Genomic DNA, 24,599 nt, shown 5'->3' with positions numbered 1-24,599 from the left:
GCTCCAGAGAGTATAGGCCCATTCTACACAATCTCTCCTCATAGGACAACCCTCTCATCCCAGGCATCAATCTAGTGAACCTTCGTTGCACCACCTCTAAGGCAAGTATATCCTTCCTCAGATGAGACCAAAAATGTGCACACTACTCCAGGTGTGGTCTCACCAAAGCCCTGTACAGTTGTAGTAAGACTTCCTTACTCTTGTACCTCCAACCCCCTTGCAATAAAGGTCAAAATACCATTGGCCTTCCTAACTGCTTGCTGTACCTGCATGCTAACTTTCTGTGTTTCCTGTACAAGGACACCTAAATCTCCCTGAACACCAACATTTAATAGTTTCTCACCATTTAAAACATATTCTGTTTTTCTATTCTTACTACCAACGTGAATAACTTCACATTTCCCCACATTATACTCCATTTGCCATCTTATTGTCCACTCACTTTACCTGTCTATATCCCTTTGCAGGCTTTTTGTATCCTCCTCACAGCTTACTTTCCCACCTAGCTTTGTATTGTCAGCAAACTTGGATACATTGCACTCAGTCCCTTCATCTAAGTCATTAATATAGATTGTAAATAGCTGAGGCCCAAGTACTGATCCTTGCGGCACCCCACTAGTTATAGCCTGCCAACCAAAAAATGACCCGTTGATCCTTACTCTCTGTTTTCTGTCTGTTAATCAATCCTCAATACATGCTAATATATTACCCCCAACCCCATGGTACCTTATCAAATGCCTTTTGGAAATCCAAATATACTACATCCATTGGTTCCCCTTTATCTACCCTGCTACTTACATCCTCAAAAAACTCTAATAAATTTGTTAAACACGAATTCCCTTTCATAAAACCATGTGGACTCTGCCTAATCATATTATGATTTTCTAAGTGCTCTGTTACCACTTCCTTAATATTGGTTTCCAGCATTTTCCTGACGACAATATAAATTGGCCAGAAAAAGCAGCAAACCTAAGGATTGAGATGAGGAGGAATTTCTTCACCCAGAGAGTGGTGAACCTGTGGAATTTTCTACCACAAAAGGCAGTTGAGGCCAATTCATTAAATATATTCAAGAAGGAGTTAGATATATTTCTTAAGGCTAAAGGGATCAAGGGATAGGGGGAGAAAGCAGGGACAGGGTACTGAATTTGGATGATCAGCCATGATCTCATTGAATGGCGGAGCAGGCTCGAGGGGCCGAATGGCCTACTCCTGCTCCTATCTTCTATGTTTCTATGATTGGGAGCAGCTTAGGATTCAGCAAAGGAGGACAAAGGGATTAATTAACAGGGGGAAAATAGAGTATGAGAGTAAGCTTTCAGGGAACATAAAAACTGACTGTAAAAGCTTCTATAGATATGTGAAGAGAAAAAGATTGGTGAAGTCAAGCGTAGGTCCCTTGTAGTTAGAATCAGGGGAATTTATAATGGGGAACAAAGAAATGGCAGACCAATTAAATATATACTTTGGTTCTGTCTTCACAAAGGAGGACACAAATAACCTCCCAGAGATGTCGGGGAACATAGGGTCTAATGAGAGAGAGGAACTGAATGAAATCAGTATTTGTAGGGAAATGGTGTTAGGAAATTGACGGGATTGAAGGCCGATAAATCCCCAGGGCCTGATAATCTACATCCTAGGGTACTTAAGGAAGTGGCCCTAGAAATAGTAGATGCATTGCTGGTCATCTTCCAAAATTCTATAGACTGTGGAACAGTTCCAATGGATTGGAGGGTAGCTAATGTAACCCCACTATTCAAAAAAGGTGGTAGAGAGAAAATGAGGAATTACAGACCGGTAAGCCTGACATCGGTAGTGGAGAAAATGCTAGAGTCCATTATAAAAGATGTAATAGCAGAGCACTTGGAAAACAGTGACAGGATCGGACAAAGTCAAAATGGATTTACAAAAGGTAAATCGTGCTTGACTAATCTACTGGAATATTTTGAGGATGTAACTGGTAGAATAGATAAGGGAGAACCAGTGGATGTGGTGTATTTGGACTTTCAGAAGGCTTTCGATAAGGTCCCGCATAAGAGATTAGCATGTAAAGTTAAAGCACATGGGATTGGGGGTAAGATACTGACTTGGATAGAGAACTGGTTGGCAGACAGGAAGCAAAGAGTTGGAATAAACGGGTCTTTTTCCGAGTGGCAGGCAGTGACTAATGGGGTACCGCAGGGATTGGTGCTAGGACCCCAGCTATTCACAATATATATTAATGATCTAGACGAGGGAACTAGATGTAATATCTCCAAGTTTGCAGACGACACAAAGCTGGGTGGGCGTGTGTGCTGTGAGGAGGATGCCGAGAAACTCCAGTATGATTTGGACAGGTTGGGTGATTGGGCAGATGCATGGCAGATGCAGTATAATGTGGATAAATGCGAGGTTATCCACTTTGGTGGCAAAAACAGGAAGGCAGATTATTATCTGAACAGCAATAGATTGGGAGAAGAGGAAGTGCAACGAGACCCGGGTGTCCTTGTGCACCAGTCGCTGAAGGTAAGCATGCAGGTGCAGCAGGCGGTTAAGAAGGCAAATGGTATGTTGGCCTACATAGCGAGAGGATTCAAGTACAGGAGCAAGGATGTCTTGCTGCAGTTGTACAGGGCCTTGGTGAGACCGCACCTTGAGTATTGTGTGCAGTTTTGGTCGCCTTATCTGAGGAAGGATGTTCTTGCCATGGAGGGAGTGCAGCGAAGATTCACCAGACTGATACCTGGGATGGCAGGAATGACGTACGAGGAGAGATTGGGTCGATTGGGCTTATATTCGCTGAAGTTTAGAAGAATGAGAGGGGATCTCAAATGAAACATAAAATTCTAACAGGACGAGACAGACTAGATGCAGGAAGGATGTTCCCGATGGCGGGGGAGTCCAGAACCAGGGGTCACAGTCTAAAGATAAGGGGTAAGCCATTTAGGACAGAGATGAGGAGGAATTTCTTCACCCAGAGAGTGGTGAACCTGTGGAATTCTCTACCACAAAAGGCAGTTGAGGCCAATTCATTAAATATATTCAAGAAGGGGTTAGATATATTCCTTAAGGCTAAAGGGATCAAGGAATATGGGCAGAAAGCAGGGACAGGGTACTGAATTTGGATGATCAGCCATGATCTCATTAAATGGCGGAGCAGGCTCGAGGGGCCGAATGGCCTACTCCTGCTCCTATCTTCTATGTTTCTATGACTGACGTTAGGCTAACTGGCCTGTAGTTCCTTGTTTTCTCTCTCCCTCTCTTGAATAGCGGAGTTACATTTGCTACCTTCCAATCCGCTGGGACCGTTCTAGAGTCTAGGGAATTTTGGAAGATCACAACCAATGCATCCACTATCTCTGCAGCCACCTCATTTAGAACCCTAGGATGCATGCCATCAGGTCCAGGGGATTTGTTGACTTTTAGTCCCATTAGTTTCTCAAGTACTTTTTCTCTAGTGTGAAAACGGGACTCCATCTCCGCAATGACTGTGCGGTGGTCAGTGCTACCAATGCTGTCATGGACAGATGCATCTGCGACAGGTAGATTGGTGAGGTCGAAGTCAAGTAGGTTTTCCCCTCGTGTTGGTTCTCTCACCACCTGTTGCAGGCCCAGTCTGGCAGCTATGTCATTCAGGACTCAGCCAGCTCGGTCAGTAGTGGTGCTACCGACCCACTCTTGATGATGGACGTTGAAGTCCCCCACCCAGAGTACATTCTGTGCTCATTACAACAGTGACGCCACTTCAAAAGTACTTCATTGGCTGTAAAGCGCTTTGTGACGTCTGGTGGTTGTGATATAAATGCAAGTCTTTCTTTCTTTCTTTCTTGCTACTCTCAGTGCTTCTTCCAAGTGGTGTTCAACATGGAGGAGTACTGATTCATTAGCTGAGGGAGGGTGGTAGGCCAAGCAGGAGGTTTCCTTGCCCATGCTTGGCCTGAAGCCATGAGACTTCATGGGGTCCGGAGTCAATGTTGAGGACTCGCAGGGCCACTCCCTCCCGACTCTATACCACTGTGCCACCACCCCTGGTGGGTCTGTCCTGCCAATGGGACAGGACATACCCAGGGATGGTGCTGGAGGAGCCTGGGACATTGGCTGAAAGGTATGATTCTGTGAGTATGACTATGTCAGGCTGTTGCTTGACTTGTCTGTGGGACAAGCTCTCTGAATTTTGGCACAAGTCCCGAGGTGTACATTCAATCTGTTCTTCAAAGAGTGGAGAACCACATGGCAGCATGTGGTACATTCCAGTAAGTGGGGGCAAAGATCTTTGTTTGATCCCTGAGTCTTGTCATTGTTTACCTATGTATTAGACAGGTAGAGACAAACTTCGAACTATAGGGGATGCGTGGTCCACTCACAGAAATGGTTGCAGAAAACTGAACCTAAGTAGAATATCTAATGTAAAACCTAAAAATATATCAGTGCTCAAAGGTCTGGCTAGAGTGCAACAACTGTGCAAAAACTGAGCCAAGCTTACACTCTAAATGCATTTAACGATGAGTTTTAAGCTCCACTAATGGCTTAGTGGGTGAATGCATCACAACTAGGCCATGCAAACCAGGAGATTTGAGTTTCAATTCCTAATATGTGCTAAATTAGCTCATCTCAATTGAGGCAGCAGTTATATCTACCCCATATCCTCTCCATCACAAATATCTTCTACTTCGACCTCCCTAACGTCACCCTACTCCACCCATGTCTCAGCCCATCTGCTGCTAAAATCCTCATCCATGCTTTTGTTACCTCTAGACTTGACTATTTCAGTGATCTCCTGGCCAGCCTCCCATCTAGTTATAGCTAGGATGGGGAAAAATCAGCCAGGGTTCCCACTCATGATTACCATTCAATAATCCCTGCTGAGAACTGTGCATGTGCTGACGTTGGACTCAGCTGTCATGCTTTCAAATAGCCTGCTGCTGCACACTGTCTAGGCTCCCACTTGAATGGCAACTTGGACGAGGTACTGGAGGACTGCAGGGACCTATAAAGTCATTAGTTAGTGCTCTCAGGAAGAAAGAAACTTAAAAAAGTTAAATAAGTTTTTAGTGTGTTTGATCGATTTGTCTTAATTGTGGCTTAAGACTGCAATTAGTGTTCTTTTGCCAATTATGTCCAATTTTTAAACAATCTTTATTTCTTTGTCAGTCTCACTCTTCTGTTGAACGAGCAGGATTGATTGCTGGGGTCAAAATGAGAAAATTACCCACTGATGAGAAATTCAGCCTCCGTGGGGAGGCATTAATACAAGCTTTGGAAGAAGATAAAGCCTTGGGTCTCATCCCTTTCTATGTAAGTAAACATTTCCATTCTCTTTGGTCAGAAATTACCTTTATAATTCTTTATTATTTATTTTTCTATTTTTTTCTGCCTTCTTGTGGGCCCAAACCATAGATTATCTGCATCATTAAATGGCCTCCATAAAACATGCACCTTTGCATTCCATGGCATTAAAGGGTAACTTTTGTGAGACGAGGCTCTGGGAGCGTCACTTGCTTGGTGCATAGATTGGAGAGTCAGGCACGGAGATTAATGAGCCGGATTCATGAGACTCCTGATTTCCTGGCATGGTGTTGTGTCTCATTAAATTAACCTTAAGTGTTGGTGCCCTAAAACAGTGCGCCACAGACCATTATGTTATTAAATTGTAGATAATATTAGGTGATGTAATATCTGTGGGTTAGTACAACCGTAAAATTTTAGACCTGAACTTATGCCCACTGCGGACAGCCATTATCACCATCAAACTGACTAAACTGGCATATTCAGTACAGCTGTTTTCCTGCCCAATCTGAATATTTAAATAGACACACAAGTTTGTATGGTGCTGAAACGGACACATTTTATATTTGAGCTACTAATGAATGCAACTTACAACAGAGCTGATAAAGTTTAGGAAACACAACTCCTTGGGGGAGAAATTCGGTATAGCCCCGTTTGGGGCGCTAAAACTTTAAAAGTTGAAAAATTAGCGCCAAGCACTAATCATTTTTGCCTCCCACAAAATTCAGTTTTAGCGCTCCAAGAGGGAAGTAGAGCACTAAATCAAGCGCTAACCACTTCTCTTAGGGCGGTAAAATCCGAGAGCGTGGCGGTAGTGGCAGAGCACTAAACAATTTTGAGCGCATTGTGAACAGCACTCTTTCATCACAGAGGCGGCTTCCCTCGCTTAAAGAGAAGGGCCAATGATGCTGCACAAGCTAGTTGTCATCAGCTCTGTTTTACAAGGCGACCTGGGCAACTGCCACTACAGCCCCAAACACTGTCACAAAGTGGAGGGCTTGGACATCTTGCACCAATGAAAAATTAAAAACTTTGCGCTGGCACCAGACTGGTGCAAATAATAAAGGTAGCGTTGGCTGAAAAGCATTCGGTTTAATTACCGCTCCCGAAGCGGCCAGCCGAGTTCACAAGGCCTCCTCTTGCTGGCATTGTCAGCGCAGGGAGCGCAAGTGAATTTTCCATCCTGGCCGATAACGGGGTGCTGCGCACTTTATAACATCACAATCTGCGAGGCGGTAAGAGTAAATCGGCACTGATGTTCACGGGCGTTGCTGTATTCGCCATGCCCGGGCGCTAATCCCTTTGTGCCCCATTAGCGGGCCCGCCAAGCTCTAACGGGAGATGCTAACATACCGAATTTCTAGCCCAATAGTCAATATTGGCCCAGAAATTCGGGTCGGAGGCTTCCCACGGGTGCAAGCCTCCGACCTGCACTTACCTAGCGTGGGCCGTTGTGCTGTGGGCCCGCATGCGATTCCGATCCTGGGCCTGCTCTAACTGCCGGCGCGCAGTGCTTGCGTATCCCAGGGGTGCAGTTAGTTCGAAGCGTCCCCATGGATCATGTGGGCCATGGAGAGCCAATGGTAGCAGGGAATCTGTATTCATAGATTTGACAGGAAGACCTGTCAAATCTATGAATACAATTCAGCCCCAAAACATAACTAAAACTTCAACTAAATGTTTTTTAAAAATCACATTTTTAAAATAACTATAAATTACATAAAATAACTATTTTAAACAATAATTTAAATTTTTGAAAAAATTAATTACAGTTTCTAACGGGGCTAAAAATAAACTTACCTTTCTTTAAAGTATTTAAAAATAATAAACCTGTGGGAAAAATGTTTTAATTTTACTTAATTCACCACTTACCTTGTTAAAAGCAGACCTTACGACTGCTTTTTAAAAGTGTAACTCCTGGAGACTTACCCTCCCTGAGAAACCTGCAAAAAAAAACGGAAGTTCCAGGCGGTATTGGCCCAGAAATTCGGGTCGGGGGCTTCCCGCGGGTGCAAGCCCCCGACCTACACTTACATATCGCGCTGACATTTGAAGACTGTGCCTGCGTGGATTTCCGGTCTGTGGCCTGGTTCAGCTCCCGGCGCGCTGTGCGTGCGTGATCCAGCGGCTTACTTAGTGCGATGAGCCGGCTGGGATCATGTGAGCACTGGGCAACCAATGGGAGTTTACAAAAGTCCATTCATGAGTTAGACATAAGACTTGTCAAACTCATGAAAACTCCGGGCGCCCAAAACACTACTTAAACTTTAAATAAAAGTTTTTAAAATTCCAATAATTAAATTAGCTATTAATAACTTTAAAAAACTATTTTAAACAATTATTCAAATTTCTGCCAAAATTTTTTTTTCAAGAAATCGGGTCCAAAAATACACTTACCTTACTGTAAATTCTTTAAAAATAATAAACGTGTGGAAAAAAATTTCTAACTTTAATTATTAGACCACTTACCTTTTAAAACTAAGTCCTTACATCTGCTTTTTCGTAAAAAGTGGAGGCCTTCACGCACGGACAAACCTGTCAAAAAAACCGAAGTTCAACGCGTACGCGCTGCCTCAAACGTCGCAAGGGAACCGCCTCTTAACCCCTTGGTTCAGAGGAGAGGAAATGCCGGTTTTCCGCGCATGCGCTGTGCATGCTGAAATCCGGCACTTCCAACGGGCCCACGCGTGAGTACCCCGTCCGTACTCACGCGTTGGGACCGGAATTACTGGGCCAATGATTTGTAAAAGATAATTTACAGGTGTTTAGTGTAATATATCCATTAGCTATAAATTAATACAGAAAAGAGTAAATTGCATACTTTTCCTAGATAGGGTGAGCATTATAAACAAGTTTCATTGTTTTTCCTGCAATTACAAGTAGTTCCCATTAGTGTAACTTAAATCTGAGGGCTTGAATGCCAGGCAGACGGCTCTGGAATTGTTCTGCCATTCTGAATCCATTATTTTTTTAAACCTTTTGTCTACGAATTCAGCATAACTGGAACATTCACCATTATTTGTTTAAGCTAATTGAGCCTGCCAGCGATTCCTGCCCTGTTTGTATAGCTAACAACACATGGCCACAAAGATTAAACTGAATCTCATTATCCTTCAGCTTCCCTCAGCCTAAGGCTGTAATAAATTTCTGGACATTTGGAAGCAATAAAGTAAATCCAATAATGCATTAATAAATATATGTGGTTAGAGTGGAGAAAGAGAGCTGCTTTAGATGTAATCAGTTCTCCAAACATGGAAAACTGCAGGCGATGTCATCTGAAACACAGACATCATACATAAGCAGTTTTTAATATGTCAGTCGTTGTGTTTTCTTCTTATTCGCACATAAGATCCATATGAACGTTTATTTGTATCAATAAACAAATGAAAATATCGAATTTATAGATAGTTATTAAAATTAAATTAAGAGATTTTATAAATTATTTGTGCACTGGCGCTAATGCAGCTAGTGCACATTAATCATCCAAGAATGTGTTGCCCACACATGTACATCAGCATGCTGGCCCACTGGTTTGTATCCATGATTTCCTACATGGTGAGGCCTTATCTCAGCCATACTATTGGGAGGTGCCAAGTAAAAGCCAAGCATCTCCCTCGCCGAGAGGAAAGCACACGGAGCTGTCATCACACACCTCACAGCTGCTGACTGTGTCATCTCTTCTCAGCCCTTTACCCCTACATGAAACCTGTTGAAGCTTTCATTATTACTGTGATGCGATAGATAATATATAGGTGGTTAACAAATGTCAGGCCGAACCAGACCGTTCGCAACCTTGGTGTCATATTTGACCCCAAGATGAACTTCCAACCACATATCCACTCCATCACCAAGACCACCTACTTCCACCTCCCGTCATTGCCTGTCTCCATCCCTGCCTCAGCTCATCTGCTGCTGAAACCCTCACCTTTCATATCTCTAGACTTGGCTATTCCAACACTCTCCTGGCTAACCTCCCATCTTCCTTCCTCCATAAACTTGAGCTCATCCAAATCTCTGTTGCCCATATCGTAACTCGCACCAAGTCCTGTTCACCAATCATCCTTGTGTTCATTGACCTACATTGGCTCCCGGTCGGGCAATGGCTCAATTTAAAAATTCTCATTCTTGTTTTCAAATCCTCCATGGCCTCTCACCTCCCTATCTCTGGAACCTCTTCCAGCCCTATAACCCTCCGAGAGCTCTACTACGCTCCTTCAATTCTGACCTCTTGTGCATCCCCGATTTTAATCGCTCCACCATTGGCGGCGGTGCCTTCAGCTGCCTAGGCCCTAAGCTCTGGAATTCCGTACCTTAGCTTCTCCGCTGCTCTACCTCTCTCTCCTACTTTAAGATGCTCCTTAAAACCTACCTCTTTGACCAAGTCTGCCCTAATATCTCCTTATGTGGCTTGGTGTCAAATTTTGTTTGATATTGCTCCTGTGAAGCGCTTTGGGGATTAAAGATGCTATATAAATGCAAGTTGTTGTTTTTGTCTAGAATATGCCATAACATATCTTAAACTGTAGTCCATCCTGATGAAAGTATCTGGCTTGTGGGTTATTTATTGGATGTAATAACTTCATACGTATAAAAACATATAATTAACTATATTAATTTCATATGGTCAAGCTGGCTGAATGTGCATCTTTCCAGCGCTAAATGAAGTGCTACAAGTAATTATGAGAGACCCCATTCAGTGAAGCCCCCAGCTCGAAAAGGTCGCTGCGCAAAGCTCTAGCATGCCCACAATTTCCAGCTCATTGAGGATCATTAGGTTGGGTAGTCCACCTCCAGTCTTGCTCCTCCCATGATTATTGTGCACCAGTTTGTCCTTCAGAAAGAGAGAGTGAGAGTTGGTAAATGCTACTGAAAAGAGAGTGCAGATGTGTGGGGTTTGTGTTGGTCATACATATGCTGAGAGGGAGGAGAAGCAACATACAAGCATAGATTTACATAGCGTTTACAGCATAGAAACAGGACGTTCGGCCCAACTGGGCTACGATGGTGATTATGCTACACATGAGCCTCCTCCCACTAAACTTCATCTAACCCTATCGGCATATCCTTCTATTCCTTTCTCCCTCATGTACTTACTTATCTAGCTTCCCCTTAAATGCATCTCTGCTATTCGCCTCAACTACTCCATGTGGTAGTGAGTTCACATTCTCACCACTCTTGAGTAAAGAAGTTTCTCCTGAATTCCTTATTGGATTTATTCATGGCTATCTTATATTTATGGCCTCTAGTTTTGGACATTTAATGTAAGCTTCCCACAAACAATGTTAGGGCTCTGATCGCCAGTGTGAACAGCAATTAACTTCTGAATGAACTCCTTTAGGGTTTACTTATCGATTTGTTTAATAATTGACGGACTAAATGGGAAAATTAATCATGTTTTCCACTTTACAAGGACGTAAAGACAAATTTTAAAGACTTCTATTAGGTCACCCCTTAGCCATTCTCTTTTCTAGAGAAAAGAGCCCCAGCCTGTTCAGTCTTTCCAAATAGTTATAACCTCTCAGTTCTGGTATCATCCTTGAAAATCTTTTCTCCACCTTCTCCAGTGCCTCTATATCCTTTTGCAATATGGGGACCAGAATTATGCACGGTACTCTAAGTGTGGTGTAACCATGGTTCTTTATAAGTCTAACATAACTTCTCTACTTTTCAATTCTATTCCTCTAGAAATGAACCCCCACCCCCATCCACCCCCCCGCCCCACCTCCTAAAAAAAGCAACCAAGCACTAGGGTTTATTTCTAGAGGGATGAAATTGAAAAGTTATGAAGTTATGCTAAACTTGTATTGAACCTTGGTTAGACCAGACTTGCAGTACTGCATACAATTCTGGTCGCCATATCATAAAAAGGATATAGAGGCACTGGAGAGGGTGCAGAGAAGATTTACAAGGATGATACCAGAAATGCGAGGGTATACATATCAGGAAAGAATGAATAGGCTGGTTTTCTTTTCTCTTGAAAAGAGAAGGCTGAGGGGTGACCTAATAGAGGTCTGTAAAATTATGAAAGTTTTTGACAGAGTAAATATAGAATGTTTCCACTTGTGGGGAAGAGCAAATCAATATAAGATAGTCACCAAGAAATCAAATAGGGAATTCAGAAGACACTTCTTTACCCAGAGAGTGGTGAGAATGTGGAACTCGCTACCACAGGGAGTGGTTGAAGCGAATAGTATAGATGCATTTAAGGGGTGGTTAGATAAGCATATGAGGGAGAAGGGAATAGAGGGTTATGCTGATAGAGTTAGATGAGGAAAGACGGGAGGAGACTCGAGTGGAGCATAAACACCGGCATGGACTGGTTGGGCCGAATGGCCTGTTTCTGTGCTGTATATCCTATGTAATCCTTGGTTTGCCTTATTAGCCTGCATCACTACTTTTAATGATCTGTGAACCTGTACCCCTCAATCCTGCTGCTCCTCTACCCCATCTAGACTCTTAGGGCTAAAATTTTGTGGCCACCATGAGAGTTGCCGGTGTTACCACGGCCTCGGATTAACGGCCGCTGAAAATGGACAAAGCGCTACAAGAGAAAAATTTGCACTGCGGGCCAAAGACTTTTAGCCCAGCGCTAACTTAATGTGTAACGCCCTCCTGGTGGTGTTCGTGCTGGCATGGGAGTCGATGTTGCTGTCCAAGAGCATTGTTCCAGCTTCCAAAAGCCTCTGGAAGCAAGGCAATAGAGTTCACTAGGAGTTGTGGGGAAATAAAAAGGGCAATGCATTAAAGGGGCAATGCTCTCTGAACTAATAATAATAAAAATTAAGTAAAAAAATACAATTTTTAGCCCTTACTGTCTTTTAAAAAAAATTAACATTAAAAGAAGTCCCAAATGGGAGTCTTCAACTCTTAAAGCTGAATTCCCTTCCAAACCTCAAAAAATGGGAAAAGTGCTTCAGCACTGACACAAATGGGTCAACAAGCCAGGGAAGGGGCACCCAGGGTCTTGCACGGAGCAATCCAGCTTTGTGCAGGGGGTCAACACTGCAAGTGAGGTCCTCTACCCACAGGGGCCAGGAGACCCTCCATCCCAGATATCCTGGCCAGAAAGGGGCTGTCTGGGTTGCATCCTTCCTTCTGCTTCCTCCTCTTCTGCTTCCTGCTCTTCTGCTTCCTGCTCTGCTGTTTCTTCCTCTTCAGCGTCTTCCTCTTCTGCGTCTTCTTCTTCTCTCTGCAGGTGGATGCTGTAAATTTGAAATGACAGCATAAAATGCTGGAAATACTCAGCAGGTCAAGCAGCATCTTGACCTGAGACGTGGACTTTGTTTCTCTCACCACAGATGTTGGCTGACCTGCTGATTATTTGCAGCATTTTATATCTGCTCAGAGGCCTTCCTTTACCATCCGAGGCCTTGCAAGCATCCACCAGCACACCCTACACACTTAAAACACTTTTAACATGTATTGCAGCAAGCTACTACTTCAATAAAATAAAGAAACAGTCCAAAAGTTTAAATGCGAACTTAGCTGAAAGATGTGTGTTTCCCTTTAAGAGGTGATTACAGCACCTCTCTCTGTCTGCTGTACGCTAGGTTTACATGGCAAGCTTAGGAGCCAACGTTGAGATCAGTGCAAAGGTCCAAGTTTGCCGTGGTGACGTTAAGTCAGCGTTGCACGCAGACTGACGTCACCTCTCCCTCATTTTAATTTGCAGGGTGATGGGTGTTACTGGCAGTGCTGCTAGGCCTTCGAAAATGGAGGACGCTGCGGGACCCGACACCAGCTGGCAAAAGAGCGGTGGCCGCCTTCTCAATGCAGCTTTTTGCCGGTAATGGGTGGCGTTAAGCCCCCGAATTTTTAGCCCTTATTTTACAAGGAGTATGTGGCTTCCTTATTCCTCCTACTAAACTGCACCGCTTCACACTTATCGATATTGAAATTCATTTGCCATTTACACGGCCATTATGCAAATTTATTAACGTCGTCTTGTATTTTGTCGCAATCTTCTTCAGTATTAACCATATCCCGCATTTAAACTTTTAAATAGGCCTTGGGCAGCCCACCGGAAATTCCACAGAGAGAATGGGTCCATTTCCCGATGTGATCAGGTGGGCAGCCCCAATCACATTAAAACAAGGCCATTTTTTACTGTACCCCCCAATTTAGTGTCATCCGCAAATTTTTAAATCGTAATTCTGATTCCCGAATCCAAATCGTTTATGTAAATGGTGAACAACAGTGGTCCCAGCACTGAACCCTATAGAACACCACTTCCTACCTTCCACCAGTCTGAATAACTACCTTTAACCCCTACTCTCTGTTTTCTAGCCAGCTTTCTATCCATTCTGCTACCTGTCTCCTGACTCCACATGCTCTGACCTTAGTCATGAGTCTACCATGCAGTAATTTATCAAAAGCCTTTTGAAAATCCAAGGATATTACATATACTGCATTATTCTTATCTACTCTTTCTGTTATTTCTTCAAAGAATGCAATAAGCTTGGTCAAATGATTTGGTTGGCATGACCTTCCCTTTTGGAAGCCATGCTACCTATTCTTTGTTATATTTTTGGTTTCTAGATGTTTTTCCATTACATCTTTGAGTAAAGATTCCATTATCTTTCCTACCACCAATGTTAAGGTAACTGGTCTATGATTCCACAGGTATGTTCTTTCTCCCTTTTTAAATATATGAATAATATTAGCTGTCTGCCAGTCCTCTTGCACTATTCCCTGTTTTAATGAATTTATATATATATATATATGTATATTATAGTGCCTCTGCTATCTCTTCCCTTGCTTCATTTAGTATATGCAGATGCAATCCATCTGGACCAGGTGTCTTATCCTCTCTAAGTTTTCTTAATTTATCAATTATCTCCCCTGTTTCTATCTTAAGTGTCTTGATATCTTTTTTGATCTCATGTCCATGTCCATCCTGTTAGCCTCCTTGGTAAATACTGAGGCAAAGTAATTATGCAATATTTCTACCATTTCACTGTCATTACCTGTGAGTTTATCTTGTGCATCCGTTAGTGGCCTTATTCCTATCCTGATTTTCATTTTGTTATTTATATGTTTGTAAAATACATTACTATTACTTTTTATATTCATAGATAATTTAATTTTGCAGTTCCTCTTTGCCTTCCTAATTGTTTTTATAACTTCTTTCCTAACCTCTTCCTATTCCTTTTTGTCATCCTCTCCTTTATTGTCTATGTACTTAGAGTATGCCTTTTTCTTTAGTTTCAAGCATGTAAAGTTAAGGCACATGGGATTAGGGGCAAGGTATTGACTTGGATAGAGAACTGGTTGGCAGACAGAAAGCAAAGAGTTGGAATAAACGGGTCTTTTTCCGAGTGGCAGGCAGTGACTAGTGGGGTACCGCAGGGATCGGTCCTTGGACCCCAGCTATTCACAATATATATTAATGATCTAGACAAGGGAACTAGATGTAATATCTCCAAGTTTGCAGATGACACAAAGCTGGGTGGGCGTGTGTGCTGTGAGGAGGATGCCGAAAAACTCCAGGATGATTTGGACAGGTTGGGTGATTGGGCAGAAGCATGGCAGATGCAATATAACATGGATAAATGTGAGGTTATCCACTTTGGTGGGAAAAACAGGAAGGCAGATTATTATCTGAATGGCAATAGATTGGGAGAAGGGGAAGTGCAACAAGACCTGGGTGTCCTTGTGCACCAGTCGCTGAAGGTAAGCATGCAGGTGCAGCAGGCAGTTAAGAAGGCAAATGGTATGTTGGCCTTCGTAGCGAGAGGGTTTGAGTACAGGAACAAGGATGTCTTGCTGCAGTTGTACAGGGCCTTGGTGAGACCACATCTTGAGTATTGTGTGCAGTTTTGGTCGCCTTATCTGAGGAAGGATGTTCTTGCCATGGAAGGAGTTCAGCGAAGATTCACCAGGCTGATACCTGGGATGGCAGGAATGACGTATGAGGAGAGATTGGGTAGATTGGGCTTGTACTCGCTGGAGTTTAGAAGAATGAGAGGGATCTCATTGAAACTTATAAAATTCTGACAAGACTGGACAGACTGGATGCAGGAAGGATATTCCCGATGGTCAGGGAGTCCAGAACCAGGGGTCACAGTCTAAGGATAAGGGGTAGGCCATTTACGACAGAAATGAGGAGGAATTTCTTCACCCAGAGAGTGGTGAACCTGTGGAATTCTCTACCACAGAAGGCAGTAGAGGCCAATTCATTAAATATATTCAAGAAGGAGTTGGATATATTTCTTAAGGCTAAAGGGATCAAGGGGTATGGGGAGAAAGTCGGGACCAGGTACTGAATTTGAATGATCAGCCATGATTGCATTGAATGGTGGAGCAGGCTCGAGGGGCCGAATGGCCTACTCCTGCTCCTATCTTCTATGTTTCAATCTTACCCTTATTCATTTATTCATCCATGGTGTTTCACCATTGGCTAGTTTGTTCTTTTTTTTAGAAGTATAGATTTCTCCTGAACTCTGTTGATTACCTTTATTAAATATTCCCCACTGCTGTTCTATCCCCTTGTTTGTCAATATTTTTTCCAGTTTATCTTCCCTAGTTCCATTCTGATACCCTCAAAATTAGCTTTTTTTCCAATCTATTACTTTGGTCTCTTTCTTACTTATGTCTTTCTCAATCCTTATCTTACACCTTATTAAATTGTGATCGCTATTGCCTAGAGGTTCCAAGTGCTTACTTCGCCAGCAGGATAGGGAGGTGTTAAATGGGAAGCAATGTGTGATGTGAAGTGAGGAAAGAGTCCTGAGCGAAGTTGGTGCTTGTACTTGCTGCCGTTCATATGTGCTGCATGTTTCACAGTGTGCAGACCCTTTTGGTTCACTATCCAACCCACACGGAGTGCCATTGTCTGTGCTCTTTTTTACAAAATAATTTTTTGGGGTTCACTGTACATAAAAATTCATACTTCTGTTCAATAAAATGATTCCCCATTGAGTGAAAGTCTTACCTCTATACGCTAAAAGTCAAACACCCGAACATGTAAAAACCCAACTCACGGCACTAAAACTGGCCGGCTGGGTTCCTCTCTTTCTGGCCTGGTCTGGTTTGCTTCACCACTGTCCACTTTCACCACTCAGTCTGCTACACTTTGATGCCACTGCATGTACAGTTTCCCCTACCACCTACTCTCTGAAGTTGCTGTTTCTTCTCCAGTTGTTTGCAGAATTTCTAAACCTTCCTGTGGCCTCCAGTAAACACTACGCCCCTATTGGTGGAAAAAGGCTGTTCCCTCATTGCTCTAAAACCACCAATGAGGGAACAATGTTTCCCAATCTTACAGACAATGTGAAATTCTAAACTGTGCACCCAACAGGAGAAAACACTAATGCACAGAAATGCACAATCAGAAAATAACCAGCCCAGGCTTCACAGGCCAGATAATAGAAGCTTGTGGGATCTTGAATACTGCCATCTGATAGTCAGCTGAGAGGGAAGACTTTCCCATCATTGACTAGAATAAAAGAGAATGAATGTTCTAGTCAGCTAATTGGATTTATTTTTTTCTCTTTATATCCACAGCTTTGTGCAACACTTGGCACTACTTCCTCCTGTGCATTCGATAACATTATGGAGCTGGGACCTATCTGTAAGAATTTCTTGTATATATTTAGTTTATATTTATATACTGTTATCCTCATGAAAGATAAAGGCATAGTCTAGCCTTTGAGTATTTTTCTTTTAGATTCGCTGACCTGCTACACTACATTATTCCTATATATGCAAGAGGGATAAATGTATAGCTGCTGCACAAGACTAAAGATATATGAGTGGATAAAACAGTCCCAGCACCATTGTGCCAGAACCACTGTGCATCAAGCAAATGTATCCATTGGGGCAGCAAGCTGACCTGCACCATAATGCAATGTCAGTACAATTATATATTTTGATGGCACTTCCAGCGCTTAGCCAAGTGTGCCAATGTCGGGCAGGATTTCCTGTGCCATCAGCTCTTAAAGGGATTGATGGTAAATCAGTGAGGGTAAAATGGCCTCGTTCAGCAATCAGGCTTGGAGGAGAGCGCTACCCTAGAATTGAGTAGTACCATTATAGCGACATGGATGGTGGTGACACAGTGCGTCAACAGAGTCTCATCTATGGCCTGAACCGGGAGCAGGTGAGTAAGCAATTTTGAGCCAAGTTAGATATAAAAACTTGTGACAACATTTTTACCGCTGGCCTTGCAGGACGTCATTATCGCTCTTCACCACTGAACATCAAGCCATCTTTTCTAAGACTGTCATTGACCTCATCTCCTCTGGAGATCTTCCCTCCACAGCCTCCAACCTCATAGTCCCCAAACCCCGCACAGCCCAAGATCCACAAACAGAACTGCCCTGGTAAACTCATCATTTCAGGATGTTCTTGCCCCACAAAACTGATTTCTTGCTATCTCAACTCTATATTCTCCCCTGCCCAGTCGCTTCCTACCGCAAATCTTCCGACGCCCACCTGCCACTTTAACAGTTTCCAGTTTCCTGGCCCTAAATGTCTCCTTTTCACCATAGACGTCCATTCCCTCTACACCTCCATCCCCCACCATGTAGGGGGTAGTGTGTGGGGTCAGCTTCACCTCTGACTTATGAGCGGTTCGAATCGCTCCCACTCCCTTGGTTGTAGACCTTGGACTTATTTGGGGTTGTGATAAAAGTGCAGCAGACAACTGGTTTTGGTGCAAGAACTTTGAATTTTATTTGAGAAAAAAAATACAACACAATAATAACTCTAATAAAATGGGGAAACACTTCGACATACACGAGGGAAAATTACAGTAGACAAATATCTCACCCCTCCCAATCCCACCTTACTAGCTAAGTTAGGCTCTAAAAGGACCAGGGATAATGCTCACCAAAACGACTCCTTGACAGTTGAGTTGGTTCGCGATTTCGGGGTTCGCTAGATGTGTTGGTTGGGGCCTGCCATACCCCGGACGTGGTAGAGGACTTCACCTGTGTATCTGTTCAGTCTTCACGAATCCGCTGATGCGGTAGGGTGCGTATTGGATCTATCAGGTGAGTACCCAATTTTCTTTGGTTAGAAATAGGGCTTAGAGTCTTTTTGAATAAAATCTTACTCAGGGGTAAGTCAGAATAGTTTGTAGAGTGGAAAAACTTGCGGATCTTCGGTTTCTTCCGAGTTCGTTTTTCGTTGGTCGCGGTGGCCCAATATTACCCGGTTGGCTGAGGGTAATATTCGGTTGGTTGTTTCGTGGGGCCCTTGGTGCCGCGAGGTGACCGATGGCGTGTTACTTCTTCTTCTTCGAGAGAGAGAGAACTGCTTCGAGATGCTTGCTTCTTGATCTTGATGTTACTCAACGATGGCTCTGCTTGAACTTGTACTTGGAACTGTTTCTCCTGTTTGAACTCAACTCCTTACTATTTGAACAGGCCTCCAATTATACTAATCGAGGCCTGCTAATCTGCGTGCCAAATCAGTTTAGGTTTATTGTTAGATTTTGGCGGGCTCGTTAACATTGAGTTGTGCAAATTGTTTAAGCGGTTTCGGGATGGCTTCCTGAGCTGTTGAAGTTGTTTAAAAATGTGCGAAGTGGTTTTGGGATGGTTTTCCTGAGCTGTTGAGCTCTTATTTAATTGTACTGAATTGTCCTCAGGCTTTGAGTTTCCTGTGGGGCCTGAGATTCTTTGTAGGTTGGCGAAGTGATTTGTTTTATGCATGTTGTTGGCTGGGTCCTGTGAGGCTGTTCTTCCGTGGGTCTATTGTTAGCATGTAAAATTCTTGATAGGGGCTGAGTGACGTTTATAGTTGCCCCAGACAGTTTGACTATCTCAAATACTCAAACTGTCTACTGCAGAGGTAGATCCCAAATTCTGTAACAGCCTTTTTCCTAAACATGCCTTTTAAAATGCCATCTGTTTCTGACTTTGAATCTCCTTGTTAGGCCCAACATGCCCTTTTATCACTCCTGAAGTTTTTAGCAAGGGTCCAAAGTCATTTTTAATAGGGTTTTCCTCTTACAGTCCCCCCTGTGATACTTTACTCATTAGAGTATCACACGGGGTGAGCAACATTCCTGATCCCTGAGAACCAACCTTCCTGTAATGATCAATAACATGTCATTCTATAGTGGACACAAGGTGGAGCCGTAGAGCTGTATATAAGACTACATTACCCATGAGGCACTAGGCTACCCACAAGGCAACAGTCAAGATGGAAGCCTCTACAGATACTGTACCAGTCCACATGTGCTCAATAAAGTAACTAGCAAAAGCTAGCTGTGTTCATAATAAGAATGTCTATTTATTAATGAACATAAGACGTCCCATGTATTTTACCTATCTAAAACCCAAAAACACATATTCCCCTTTAGGTGTAGTGTTCAGATACATAAAATTCGGTTACATTCATATCCAAGCACGGAGAGGGTCCAACACCCCTGCACCACTTGGAAGAAAAAATATGGTACATACATAGAAAAGAGAAATACACGGTCACAATCTTTATATTTAATAACAATTAAGGCTCGTCTCATACCTGGTCATAGACTTTATTTTGATGCTTGTCCCATGCTCTCTCATGTTGGGATCGGAGCATTCTGTCCTTCCCCTTGCACTTTGTGCATAGTAAGTAGAAAACGATACCGAGCTGGCAGACCACTAAAATGTGGGAAGCCATTCTGATCCAAGAAGGGACCTCTATATTTTCAAAAATATCCCACCAGGGTGGAACGACGATATCCAAGATCTTGGCCCCTATCTCGACTGTCTTCTGTTCTAGTGTGTAGAAATGTTTTTGTGATATAACAACTGCTTTTAGTAGGGCGGTGAGATGTTCGGGTAGAGGGGGAATTTCATAGCCGAAATGTGTGACATAGTTTTGCAGGTTGGTGATGTTTTCAGTTACAGTGAGGTGATTAGTGGAGGGTTCAGGAATGGGGAGAATCCGTTCCTGGGCCACTTGAACTTCTGCCTCAGGTTTAAAGCAGAAACTGCTGTCACTTACCGGACACCAGATGTGCTGTCCATGCTGGTAGTGGGCCGCACTTGTGGTGACACAATATGTCCCACCTCCTATGAATGCTACCTGTGGGGGAACGTGGCCTTGTGCCATTACCTCCATGGTACAGTTCATAGGTTGTGCGCCAGCAGTTTTAAACCCGCACTGTGGTCTCGAATAGGCATTCAAGTGCTGGGGACACAGTATTATGTGTGCACCCCAGCTCCAGCACCCGGAGAGGTCTGTACCTGTCATAGCGTGCTCCCACTTTATGACATAAGGTGGGACTGCTGCGAAACAGACGTGTGCACCTCCTTGAATGATTCCAATGTTCTCCACCCTGTATACCAGTGCAGGTCGGGCTGTCCCACCCATGACCGGCATCCTCACTACTATCCCCATGATAGTGTGATTGGAACGTCCACAATCTACTGGGACAGGGTAGGCTTCGAGGCTAGGCGGAGCTGACACGGGCTCAGCGAATTACTAAATGGGTGGAGGGCTGCAAGGTGCTTGTTGCTAATCCAGGAGGGGACTAAACCTTGTTTTAAATCCTCCAGGTTGCTACGGCCCTCGCCCAGCAACCATGCCCCGTATAGCACACACACCTCATTCTGTGCAGCCTGATCTGAAGCATTCCTGTCCTCCCGTATGAGTGCATTTATTGTTTTAGCGTGTCTCTCTAGCTCAGCAATGATTTCTTTTAAATGGACCATCATAGCTTGGCCCTCGTGTAGCTCTGAGCCTACCACTGTGTTCTCCTCTCTTAGGATCTTTCATAATTGGGTTTTTAAGCCATTTATCTGCGTTTCCAGTTCTATATCATCCAGGCTATTTATTACAGAGGATCCTGTATTATAAGTGGTGAAAGTATCGTTCCAGGTTCCCCTTCTTTGTCTCCCCGCACCCATAGTATGCTCAGTGTGTAAAGTGTATAGCTCTGCTTTGTCTATGTTGGCAAAGTCAAATTCGTAAAATTTCCTAAACATTTCCTTTAGTAGGGCCTGTTATAACTGTTCTGTCTCCTTAGGGCACCATTCAGGTAAGTGTACTTCGGTAAGGTTCAGGATCACTGAAGCTACTGCGTAGTGTAACCCCTGGTACAGTACCTTTTCGGCTGGCACCAGCACTAACCCATTCCCTGGTCCCTTGGTGGTGGTAGGACACTTCTCTCCTACTGTCCATGATGTCGGGGTCGTGGCCAGGGTGCGTGCTACGAGTTTGGTGGCATTGACTGGGATCAGGGAGTGTGGGACCGCGCACGCATGCAGGCTAGAATCCCACCCCATCCCCTTCCCGGCATCTTGCCATTGTCTGGAGAAGATGATGGATATGCCTGTGGGGCAGGCTCTCTCTGATCCCCACATGCAGATATAGATTCCCTGTTCCGACTCCCACCACTTATCCCAACACACACTCACTCCCCCATGGGTCCCTGTGATCGTCTGGTGGGTGTCGTTCCCCAGTCATACCCAGTCGGCTGTACAGTCCCCTATGTCCCTGCTCAGCTTCCTGAGCCACCACCACCTATCCAGGGGAATCCGTCCCCACACGTTTCCCCTCAGTGACACTGACCCTTGTAGCAACGACCTGTACCCTGGGGCACGGGATGGAGGCCTCCCCATAGGTGAACCCGGTCTGGCTGGAGTATTGTGTAGAGTTAGACCCTAACCACCCTGGCCACCTTCCCTCATGGAAGTAAATAGCGAGCTCCTCCACACCCGGTTCGCCACCCCCTGCGGTAACGATCGGCGCTCTCTCCCCCGAGCACCCATAAATGTGGGAGTCCTCCACGTCACCTCGGTCACCGATGCTCACCCCTACCAGGGCGAGCAGGAGCAGCACCCTCCTCATGCCGATTTCCTCTCTGTAGGGATACACAAAACAGATAGCCATGTCCCGAGAAGGTTCTCTGGCTTGACAAGTGATCGAGTCTCGAAAACTTAAACTTATCATAACTAATTAAACAATAGTAAACCTAAAACTATAAAACACACTTAAAATTCAACAGAGAAGCTATGTACATCCGCCGCCCGTCTCCGGACAGCCAGGCTAATTCCTGTTTGGCCTCTGTCTTCTGTGGCCTCTGGGCAGCTTGTACGCCTGGGCGTAAGGTGGCCTGTGCCACCGGACCCGAAGAGTCCTTCTTAAAACACCTGGGAGTTTCCCTGTTTCCCAGTTAATCGGGGGAGTGTGCCCTCCTGTACTGCAGCACACTACCCCCTTCTGTGTGGCTGCTGAGTCCCTGTCCTGTCCTGTGGGTTCCTCGCAGCCTGAGGCCACAGGCTGGGGACCCCTCTCGTTCTCTTTGCCCACCGCTACCTCTCCTGTGAGTCCCTCACTGTTGGAGGCTGCAGGCTGGGGATCCCTGTCCTTAGATTGATCCCTGACCTTGGGCATTCCTTTTCGGGTTGCGACTCCTCTGGGGCTGAACCGTTTAAACTGGTACACTGGTGACCATGGTAGTTTAGGCTGTGGTATGCGAGGAGACCTTCTTAAGGCTCCGGCTACTGGGGGCGTGTCCGAGTCCCAAATACTTGGTGGGATGGCCCCTCCAGTGACACAAGCCACTGCCCCCACCGGTGCGGTCTGTGAGTCTGCCACAGCTGCTGGCTGAGGATCTCTATCTTTTATGCGGTTCACCCTTGCTGGCCGTTCCCCTTTCTCGGGTTTAAACAGTTTACAGGAAACTTTGTGCTATCCGGCACCGACGGGACCGAGCTGTTGCCGTCCCATCAAAATTGTCGGACAAACCAGCGCTAATGTTGAAACATACGGAGATTTTGAGCTCCGTATCTGGCAATAAACCCTGTTGACAGCTTCTAAACAGTCGGCTGTACCTTGCAAGCGTCTCTGTAGCTTAGCAACAGCTTCAGCGAGACCTTGCAGAGCCTGACTGGTGAAAAAAAAGCAACGAAAAGAAAAAAAACCTAACGAAATGGCTCCTGATTTTTGCCGGTGGCTCGAGCATTCCGGACAGTTAACCTCCGGATAAACCAAAGTTTCCTGTACATTGATTAATGTGGAACCACTTTGTGCAGCGGGGCATTTTTATGGCATAGACCATGGGGCTGGCCTTGTCTACAATGCTGTATGGCCCCATGTACAATGGTTCAAAACTCCCTAACCGGGCAAAGTTCCTCACCATGACCTGATCCCCTATCTCCCACTCGTGGTGCCTGCGGGGTTCTAGCAGCAGTTGGTTACTCCGGTGCTGTTTTCCCATGTTGCTAGCAGCCTGCCAGTGAATCTGTTTAAGGTGTTCAGACAGATTCCTGACGAAGCTGCCCCGGTTCACCTCTCTGAGCACCGGGACTAGCACATGGGTGGAGGTCCGCATAACCCTACCAGTCATGAGCTCGTGTGGGAAATACCCCGTGCTTTTTGACTGGCTGGCTCGGATCCCCATTAGGACCAACGGTAAGACTTCTACCCACTTCTTGGGTGAGTCTCCTGTCTCCTTACGCAGCCTTTCTTTGATGGTGCGGTTTAAACGCTCCACAGGACCCGATGACTGCGAGTTGTAGGCGACGTGCCATTTCCCCTCGATGCCGAGTACCATGAGGGTCTCTTGCATGACCTGCCCAGTAAAGTGACTCCCTTGGTCAGACTCCACATACTGCGGTAGTCCCCATCGTGAGAACACTTCCCTGACCAGGATCTTAGCTGTACCCAATGCGGTAGCTGTTCGGCAGGGTAAAGCTTCCACCCACTTTGAAAACACATCCACCAGCACTAGGCAGTATTTGTAGCCTCCCTGGGCAGTGGGTAGGGGCCCAATGTAATCAATCTGGATCAACTGCCATGGTCCCTCTACCCTCCTGATGTGTCCCAAAGATACCTTCCTTTTCTGGGGGTCAGGGTTATTGGCAGCATACACCAGACAGCCGGCACAAAACTCGCGGACATGTTCCCTCAGTCCTGGCCGCCATCCTGCCTGTTCCACCCGTTGCCAGGTGGTCTCAGGCCCGGGATGCCCCTCATGGGCCAGTTGGAGGAATTCCCTTTGGTGCTGATGCGGCACTACCCACTGCTCCCCCCTGAACAGCATGCCTTCCTTAATGGTGATGGCTGCTGTGCCGTACGGGCCCTCTACCTTTTCCCCTTTTGTGAGCGCGTTCAGGACGTTTCTGAGGACGGGATCCTGGGCTTGGGCCTGCTTTAAGTCCGGGACCAAAGCTACCCAGTGTGCCTCCCTTGTCCCGGATTGCAGTTTGGTAGGGATCCCAGAACTCTGCTTCCCTGGCCCCCTGCTTTGCCAATTCGTCTGTCTTTTGGTTGCCCTCCCGCATGGGCTCTGTCTTTGAATGGGCTTTAACTTTATAAATATAGACCTTTCCTTCCTCCCCCACAGCTGTCATGATTTTCTCCAGCAGAGGCTTGATTGCCAGGGGTCT

The 24,599-nt window shown here is 45.0% G+C and overlaps 1 protein-coding gene across 6 annotated transcripts in view; it reads left to right on the top strand.

The window, feature by feature from the left end:
• The window catches only part of ddc (dopa decarboxylase), a 237,719-nt gene that overhangs the window by 71,776 nt on the left and 141,344 nt on the right, over positions 1-24,599 (top strand). For all 6 annotated transcript variants that reach the window (XM_085988121.1, XM_085988120.1, XM_085988119.1 and 3 more), the window contains 2 exons: positions 5,131-5,274; positions 16,771-16,837. In XM_085988121.1, coding sequence (XP_085844247.1) covers positions 5,131-5,274; positions 16,771-16,837 — 211 coding nt within the window. The remainder of the gene's footprint in view (positions 1-5,130; positions 5,275-16,770; positions 16,838-24,599) is intronic.

This window comes from Somniosus microcephalus, chromosome 5, assembly GCF_052327205.1.
Source record: "Somniosus microcephalus isolate GS21.2 chromosome 5, FLI_Smic_1.0, whole genome shotgun sequence".
Taxonomy (NCBI): Eukaryota; Metazoa; Chordata; class Chondrichthyes; order Squaliformes; family Somniosidae; genus Somniosus; species Somniosus microcephalus.
Note: the sequence above shows the minus strand (reverse complement) of the source record. Positions and strands in the feature narration are given on the sequence as shown.